The 9,119-nt window shown below is 43.6% G+C and overlaps 1 protein-coding gene across 1 annotated transcript; it reads left to right on the top strand.

Moving 5' to 3' along the window:
- The first annotated feature begins 2,822 nt into the window (after nt 1-2,822).
- Nucleotides 2,823-5,050, top strand: LOC147889676 (uncharacterized). Its single transcript, XM_087391532.1, has 11 exons — nt 2,823-3,026; nt 3,128-3,171; nt 3,271-3,351; nt 3,435-3,542; nt 3,633-3,724; nt 3,861-3,935; nt 4,021-4,090; nt 4,164-4,268; nt 4,387-4,501; nt 4,589-4,651; nt 4,732-5,050. Exons 1-11 carry the CDS (start codon nt 2,900-2,902, stop codon nt 4,827-4,829), a joined length of 978 nt encoding a protein of 325 aa, XP_087247658.1. The 5' UTR covers nt 2,823-2,899; the 3' UTR covers nt 4,830-5,050.
- The last annotated feature ends 4,069 nt before the right edge of the window (nt 5,051-9,119 follow it).

The raw sequence follows: 9,119 nt of genomic DNA, 5'->3' as shown, positions 1-9,119 counted from the left end.
ACCATTGTTCTATGCAGCATATGAACTATGTAGATCTAACTTTGATTACCTGCTGTCGGATTGAAGGGTTCATTGTTTGAAATCTCTTTTCCATTCGATTTTTTAATTCCTCTGTTGTGTCCCAAATGGCCTAAAAAAATACCATCGCATCATGCAATGATCATAGATAGAACATATGCTTGTATTTCAAAGCCAAACTAAATCGCAGGGGGACAATGTGAACACCTTCATTTGAGGTATTGTCTTTAGGATATTGGTCTGCTGCAAGCATGATTTTCTAGGATTGCTTGTGTAGATCAGAAAGACCAACTTGCTCAGGCGCACGTAGCCGTTTGTTAGTTTTGCTGGTTGATTCCTACACCTCTTCTGGAGCAAAAAAAGGGGAGGTATGATCAGACGAATGTGGACCTCGGAGATGTCATGGGTAAAGAACATGTCCAAGACAAAATGCGAATGGCAGCATTCGTGGCAATGAAACAGAGAGATAATATTGTGGAAGAGGCGTGGATGATTTGGGCGTACACAAACAGCACGCATCTTCACTCAAATAGATTGCTTTTACCTTGCATTTATCCCAGACATATGAACAGTCAATAGGAATTTCTATATTGACGACATTCCGGAATCAGACAGAAAATTGATCTGACAAATCAAAAGGAACTGCCGCACCTTGAACAACAAATGATGCTCAATCTTGTGTCTCACTTCTATAACGTGAAACCCGAGCGTTATCAACTTACAGACTAGAACTAGAATTCACAGTCAATACAAAGAATAGGCATCAGAGACGATGAGACTCCAAGCAGTGGTGGTGACCATCTTGGTATGAATTGCGCACACGTAATTGGTATCCTCCAAGAGGCCGACTAGAGAAGCGTTAGCAGTCTCCTGAAGCACAAGGACAGCAGAGCTCTGGAAGCGCAGGTGGGTTTTGAAATGAGCATGCGACTTATGGGAGGATTCTCGAGCAACCAGATAAGCCTCAGCAGTCTCCTGAAGGGCAACGACAGCAGAGCTCTGGAAGCGGAGATGGGTTTTCAAATGAGCATGCGACTTATGGGAGGATTCTCGAGCAAGCAGGGCAGTCGGGTGTGTTTGAAAGAATGATGGAATCCGAACAGTGGAATGGAAAAGGAGGAACGGAATGATGAGCACCATGTAGTCGAGATTGAGCGTCGTCCTTGCAGTCCGTTTTACCTTCAGCCATGTTCATCATACCTTCGGGATTTTGTGACAAGTATTAGTCACGAATAATACATTCGAAAACAGCATCAAATATTTGAAAGGGATTTCGAAATGAATACGGAATAAGTGTGGACCTCTCTCAAAGTCTCTGCTGCTTGTGTCCATGGACTCGCCATCGCCTTCATAATCGTGTTGGGAACCAAGTTCGTGTGCTTCAGACATGGTTGCTACTACGTGGTCGTGGAAGAAGCAAGGATACAAAACAGAGACAACAATCGCTAGGACGAGGCGACCGTCGTTTTAGCAAGGCTGTCCGTGTCCAATTCTTCCTAAAACGGGCTCCATGACCTTCCTACTGCAGCCTTTTCCAGAAGATCTTGGAATTGTGTCAAAATAGGGAAATGCGTTGCCTACCACGACCAAGTCTTCTTCCTCGTGCTCCTGTTTTTTCGTTCTTGAACCTCTAGAAGAATAAAGCAAAAGTCCTATAATGGCGCTACCTCGTGCGTGTATCTATCTCCCTCCCTTCTTCTATAGAAGACACTGTATGCAGGGCAGATTCAATCAATGACGAATAGCGAGCAGTGCATTCCGAACAAAAATATTCATCCATGACCATGACTCACTGAACGAAATTCGAAGATATGTACTAAGAGAATGTAGGTATTGGCAAATCACCAAGGCAAAATGAACCACAATAGCATTTGTCCCTCACTCGAGTATCTTCGATGTAGACAATTTGTAGTTCAAAGACCACAACTCGAAGGAACCCTTCATGAAATCATAATAGCCTCCATGCAGTGAGAGTTTCTGTTCGCCAGAGCGTTTTTCACGAAAGGGTACGTAATGCAGTTCGCTACACAATTGCTCACATGATCCTGTACAGATCCAAGGAAAATCAAGCATATCGTGACTACACAGAAAAAAGTTGTATGATCTACAACACGATAGATGAATGGCCTTAGTGGCTTGAGAGCAGCGGGTAGTTGAGAATCCGAGCTTCTCTCTGACGTTCGCGAATTCCTCTACACTCCCCATATTCTCTTTCTGAAAAGCTTTGCAAACCTACAGAAAGAAATCGTGCACGAGAACAAGTAGTCAAAACTACGAAGTTCAATTGACGCGCTCCTTGTCCGTCGTCGATAGCCACAAATAGAAACCTGCATGTCGCATGTCCACAGAGAAAGATTATCTCGTATAACTCCGTGAGTTGCCGATGGTAGTCCGCCTTCCTTTTTCTGTAAAAGACCTTGGACTCAGTGCCCTTGGCCGTGGGAGCAGTTACTCCCGGTTGACCACACGACATGCTAATCAATGGAGGAGATGGTCATCCAAGACCTCCTCTCCCATACGAACCTTGCACTGGGTGGGATGGCGCGACGGAGAAGCATGCAAAACCATGCAACCTCCAATGCCGGTTAACGTTCGGGTTCGCCAAACAGAACAGGCCACGTGAGTGAGTGGACCGTAGTTTATGCGAGCCTCAGACCACGGGGATTTTATGAAGAAAATCCAAAAAGAAAAACCATTTTCGCTTTCCCAAGCTGGCCCACCATTACTAAGGCTTCACGGTTCTAAAGTAGAGAACGTAAGGGGTGACATGAGCCAAAAAGATAAACTAGAGAACGTAGCGTCTAGGCTTAAGTGCCGAAGTTTGCTGCAACACAACAGATAATAACAAAGTAGTTTGGTGAAGCTCCATGTAATTTTGGCTATGGCGTTTCCTCTACAGCTTCTCCACCACCACCCTCATCCCATTGCTTCTTCGCCTCCCAAGCTCTTGCCCATTTCCGCTTCTTCTTCCCGTCGCCCTCACAACGTCCCTGGGGAGTTCTTCGTTGGTATATTCCAGCCTCTTACTTCTCCAATTTGTAGCTTGCACCTTCCTTTGTTGTAGATCGTTGTTCCCATCGATCCTCCTTAATCGCTTCTTCCCTTGCAGATCACCGATGTATCGATTGCGATACTTGCCGATGGATGGCGCCTGTCATTCTCCTCCACCCTTTTGCTCGTTCCTGCTGATTTTGAACTCCTTTATGGGAAGTTTAATCCAACTAACATCTCCGTCATTGGATTCGTGCCCAGAGCGTCTTCACCCGCGTTGATGGACAATCTGCTGTCTACAACCAACCTGCCTCACCGAATGAGAGAGTTGCCGCTTTGCAGGTCTGAATTTCTGGTTTTTGGGTCTTTATGAGGGGCGGCGGGATTTTGTCCGTTGCATCGTTACATCCGACTCCTTTCAACAGGCTCTGTTGTCGTGCCCTACTTACTCGATCCACACTGAGAAGCCTCCGGCTGATATCCTGCAAGTTCATTCGACGTTTCCAATTGCGATAGACCCAGATTCTCTTCCGGTAAGCTGAATCAAGTCGACTTAGAATTATTTGGAAAACTCCGCTTCGAACGGAGATCAGGATGAACCATTCTACTTGGTTGCTTCATAGGGGGTGTATCACTGCGGTCATCACTCCGATAAATCTTATGGCGCTGCAGCGTACCTTATAACTAAACCAGATGGCAACATACTTGTGGACTGGTAAGTTGCCTTGGCTATAAGGCTTGTCCCGGAAAGTTTGGACACAACAATAATTATCAATTTTGGGGTGTCAATTTTGCATTTCATACAAGTTCATGACATTTATTTGTGTGATTCGCGATATCCTTTGTCGCAGTCCTAGGTACACCGAACAGTTGGCCCGTCGTGTGGAGGAACTAGGCGGAATTCGTTACATCTTTCTTTCTCACAAGTGAGATGCAATTTAAACGTATTGTCAGGTTCACCAATCGACCTAATAGAAACACTAAGCGCTGCCTTCGTCCTATTCTTGATAGGGACGATGTCGCCGACCACAAACGCTGGCAAAAAAAATTTCAATGTCCTCGTATTCTCCATGAAAAAGAGGTAATCTGTGGATTTTGTGAGTCCGGGTGGCTTATTTAGCCTGTTAATTCTCAAAATGTTTTGTGAATTGCAGGTGACTTCCGACACAGCTGATGTAGAAATCAAGCTGGAGGGAACAGGTGTCTGGGATTTGCTTGGTTCAGATATCGATCTTATCTTTACACCTGGCCATACTGAGGTGGTCCTGCGACCTTGAGCTTTGATGTGTGCATATCTATTCTCGTTGCTTCATTTGTGCATATCTACTCAAAAGAATTTCTCGATGTTTCATGTATATTTGTTCTCATTTTGTACAGGCCTGCGTCTGTCTTCACTACAAGCCGCTGAGAGCTTTGTTTACGGGCGACCATCTCTCTAACGCTCAAGATGGCACACGGCTGGAAATAAGTCGAACTTACAACTGGTATTCAGGTAGAGCGTGAATTTCAGCAGGCAGTTCTGATTTCAGTCATCGTTGTCTATGGTATCTCTATTGCTGAAGCTCATGCATTTGTGTAGTGGACATCCAAATTGAGAGCGTGCGGGCACTCCTTCCTCTTGACTTTCTGTGGGTTCTACCAGGTATTGCTGCATGATGTCATCTTCTTGTTGCTGCTGTTACTTGGTTGGGGAATGCTTGTTAAGGTTTTCCTCCATTGCAGGACATGGAAGACGGATAAAATTCAAGGATGCAAGGGAGAAGAATGACGCCATAGTAGAATTGGTTCACAGGGAAATTCTTGTATCTTCCAGGCCTTAGGGAGTCTACGCACCTGAGCTGGCTGCCCGTGTTCGAATCCTACGGGATGTCTCCTGCTTCCTAATAGCGTAGGTCTCGAGGGTGTGCCCCTCGAGTACTAATAAGGATAAGTCACCAACTTACACATGATTGGTAGTATTGCCTATCAATACATTTATCACTATGAATGTTGCATAGCCGTTTCATAGAGTTTTTGTATACATGTACAAATTACTCTTTTAGGGCTTATGTGGTGCCTAGCATGTGCGTTACATCTTTAGATCAGGGTTTTAGGAGAAATGCATATCCAAAAATGCATGTAGTTGGAATTATTCATGCACAAACATGCATGAGTTGTCACTAGGATGTTTTCATCGAGTCATTGCAATCCATCATAAGTCATAACTTGGGAAAACATGGAATGACGAATCAAAGAAGTCATCAAAGTTTGGATTGTAAAGCATTGAACATGCAAATGCAAAGGACAAATATCATAGAGTAAAAACCATCATAGGCTTGATACTCTTCAGATAGAAGGTTTGCATATCGACAATGTCAAATTCAAGACTCATTTAGTGACCAACAGAAAGAAGTTGCCAAGGTCTCATGTAAAATAAGAAAAATATTCCAATCTATACAAGTCCGATTTATTGACATGATGACACAAATCTAGGAGAAGGAAATGTACCAAATGTATTTCGCAAGTTTGGAAGTCCAATACAAAGTCACATAATGGAAATTTTATGTCTCATTACCATAATGGCATCTTTGAAGAAGATCATATTAGCTTTGACAAGATGTTAAGAGAGTGACTAGAGTTTATGTCCTTACCTATAATCTTCACATACTTGATGATTGTATTTTTCTTTGGACATCTAATGGGCCCCCTTACAGCCAACAAAGGACCTCCTTACACGCATCTAATGGGCCCCCTTACACCCAACAAAAAGGACCTCCTTAAGATACCTACACTCGAAGGAATCATGTCCATGAATTTCACAAAATGTGCAAAAAGAGGTCGAAGTGGGTACCTTACACTTCGAGGGACATTCCCAATGACCATGGCCAGAACCCTTGCACTTGGTACACCAAAGACCATTTCTTATCTAAGCTTCGAAGGATGATGGTCCATCCACCCTTGTTTATTCTTTTAGACCTTCTATCTCCTTATGTTATTGCCATGCCAATGAGCCCTCCTCTCTTGAAAGATGGGTGGTCAAAGCGTGTGATGAGGCAAAACCTAACTAAGACCATTCCATCTTCACTGCTTTCCTCAAGACGTCTTGTTGAAGAGGCATGCTCGGGGAGTTTGTCAACCAGCCTTATAGAAATGGTGGAAGGTAATGCTTTCACAAGCCACCCCTTCATGATAGTGGATGGACATCTTTACGGCCAGGATCCTCATCCTTATGTACATCTCAGAAATGCTTTTGCTAAGATTCCAAGTGTTAGTGGGACAACTCCTGGACAATTATATGTTTGAACTTCTACAACTTGAAAGTTTGTAAGAATTCCTCCCTTAGGTCTGTCCAAGTCTAGAAATGGTTAGGGGGAAACTGACTATACCATACATCAGTTGCATCCTCCAATGACGATGGAAAGATGTGTAGGAAGGCATGCTCATTCTCCACACCTTTAGCTTGACATGCCGTGAGGAATTTACTCACATGAGCTTTCACATCCTCATGGAGGTGCCCTTTGAACTTTTGAGTCTTCACATGGACCTTGTTGAGTAACTCAAGAAGTCTAGATTTTTTTGCAAGACTGAGAACTGCCATACCAAACCCCAGAGGCTGAAGTGAGTGCAAGAGTTGAAGGACCTCTCGATGGAGTAGTACTAAATTTGGGTGCCACGAAGACATATGGTGGAGAGGCTGATAAGAGAACACCTTCAGCAGAGGACCACAACGCTGAAGTCACTACTGATGTAGCCATAGAGGAAAGAGATGGTGTTGCATGTGCTATAGGCACTACCATTGCAAAAGTAGATGGTGAGGACATCGAAAAAGTGGGTGTCAATGAGGATGCAAGGGAAGGTGGGAAAGAGAAATATGGATTCAAAGCCATGTAAGATGGATAAGCAGTAGGAAAGGGTAGAGATAAGGGAAATGACAACGTAGATAGTAGGGACATGATCGGAGAAAAATGAGAACCCACGGGTGTCATGGATGTTACTAGACTTGACGGACCAGGGTTATGTAGAATAGATGAAATAGTAGCTTGACCATTGTATATCTCGGGGGGGTCACTATGTATAAACCCTCTATATCACGTGCGTTCAAGGCCTATATTTAAAATCCCTTATCTATAAATTTTTTCATTAATAAAATGTACCCCTTTTCTATACAAATCTGTAAATTTTTTCCAAAACTATTTTAAATAGTCCCTTATGTATATTTATTTCTGTAAATTTTAGGAATAAAAAATATCCTTCTGCTGAACTCACGTGATAGGGTTACATATGATGAGTGACCCCCCCGAGTTGTATATCGAGTCCAGTGCTAAAGTAGTCACTACTCCTAATAAAGTGGGTGTTGATGAAGACATCATTGCAAGAGGAGAAGGGGATCATCTTGACCTTGATGAACTCATAAGGAGCCTCCGTTATTTGTACCTTCCTCTTTCACCCACTCTCTACATTACACTTCTTCTTCTCTGGAGTCCCGATCTGACCATGAGGGATCTTCTTGGTCTAGTTCAATGAGAATTTCGATGAAGTCACTTGCTCTAGCTATTGTTCCAATGGGTTCACATTGTGCTTGCCCACTTTGTGCTCGCCCTGAGGACTTGAAGGACTTATGTCACACATAAGGCTTCTTGTGTCGAGTTTGGGTTGTTGGACACTCTCCTTAAGTATCTCCTAGTTCTCTCACTAGATCTTTCAAGCATGGATGATTTTTTCCTCTTAGTTTTGTTAAGAAGTGAAACTTTTATGTTCTTGTCAATAGTTTGTATGCCCTGATAAAAATAAAGGTTTGAAACATTTGCCAAGATTTGAAACTAATTTACAACTTTGTCTTTAAAATTCAAAAGAAAATATGTAAAATTTCAATATATTCCATTATGAAACTAAAAAAATTAGCTCGATAAACTTTCGCCACAATTTTATATTAATATATAAGTATAGCTTTGATAAAAATATCCCTGCCTTCAAGGATACCAGAACTACTTAGCATAATATCTTTCTCCTCTAGGACACTAGAACACCACTTTATGCTTGCTACTCAACACCAGTAGTGTCCCAGCATGATCCCCATAAACTGTCTTGGGGGGGTTCCTACCACTTTCGAAAGTGTTATGGGATGAAGGAGGATGGGGGGGAATTGATTCATTCATTATACTGGGTTTTAGAAGCGGGAAGGGGAGGAAGGATTGAGTCACGATCTCACCTAGTGTATCATTGTGGTGTCTTGTTTGTGTATTTTCCTTTGTTCAGCTTATACACCATGCTTCCTTCCATATCTGGTCATAACTCCAAGTCCTCTTCATTTTCTATGTCCCTCTACTATGTTGTGCTGACTCGGGACAGATGAAGAGGCGAGGTGGCGGACCCCAAATGGCTGAGAGACAATCCAAACCCCACCCCCTCTAGCTGACCCACTGAACAACCACTTGACAGTCAACTACGGGAACAATATGAAGACCGTCAAGTGTAGGAATTCTTTAGGAGACATCGATACCTCGAGGCCGCACCCGACACCCTAAAGGCAAGGCCACCATTCTAGATCCCATTGATGTGGAAGAGTTTCACGGGGATGACAATGTAAATATTGGTCCCCACCCCTCTACTCACTAGACTACAACCACTACCATAGTGCAACCCCAAGAGCCCACTTCCTTCATCACAGGCTCTTCCTCTTCTCCATGGGCCGGTCTCACAGAAGCCCTATAATTTTGCAATGCACCATAGTATTAAAAACACCTGGAGCCATGTTGGCCAAACAACTCTCACAGGTGAACCACATGGAGCTCTAACTATTGGATGAAATGGTCCAACTCCCTCAAATGGCACGCACAATTTTCCAGCGGAGGGCAAGAGCTTGCCTGTTAACTATCCTCCTCTCTCCTACAAGCACAACTCAGCACGTGCAATAGCCACACTCTCATGGTCGCCACACAAGCTACCGGGCAAACCGCCCTCAATAGAACAGAGCAATATCGAGAAAAGGTCGAGGAGCTAGAAGTCACTCTCACAAAGCTCAAGGATGAGCTCTTTGCTAGTGAATTCCTGGTTAAACCACGATGGACTAGTTGGACAAGGCATAAACCATCCTCCGTACTGTAGAAGAATTAAAGGCACAGGATGAGGAC

Source organism: Dipteris shenzhenensis, chromosome 20 (assembly GCF_047967505.1).
Source record: "Dipteris shenzhenensis isolate YYH24624 ecotype China chromosome 20, Dip_SZ_1.0, whole genome shotgun sequence".
Taxonomy (NCBI): Eukaryota; Viridiplantae; Streptophyta; class Polypodiopsida; order Gleicheniales; family Dipteridaceae; genus Dipteris; species Dipteris shenzhenensis.
Note: the sequence above shows the minus strand (reverse complement) of the source record. Positions and strands in the feature narration are given on the sequence as shown.

Coding starts and splice junctions, on each gene's coding strand:
- LOC147889676 (XM_087391532.1), top strand. CDS start 2,900: ATGGCGTTTCCTCTACAGCTTCTCCACCACCACCCTCATCCCATTGCT. Junction 3,027..3,127: donor CCCTGGGGAGTTCTTCGTTG/GTATATTCCAGC, acceptor CTTCCCTTGCAG/ATCACCGATGTATCGATTGC. Junction 3,725..3,860: donor GGCAACATACTTGTGGACTG/GTAAGTTGCCTT, acceptor CCTTTGTCGCAG/TCCTAGGTACACCGAACAGT.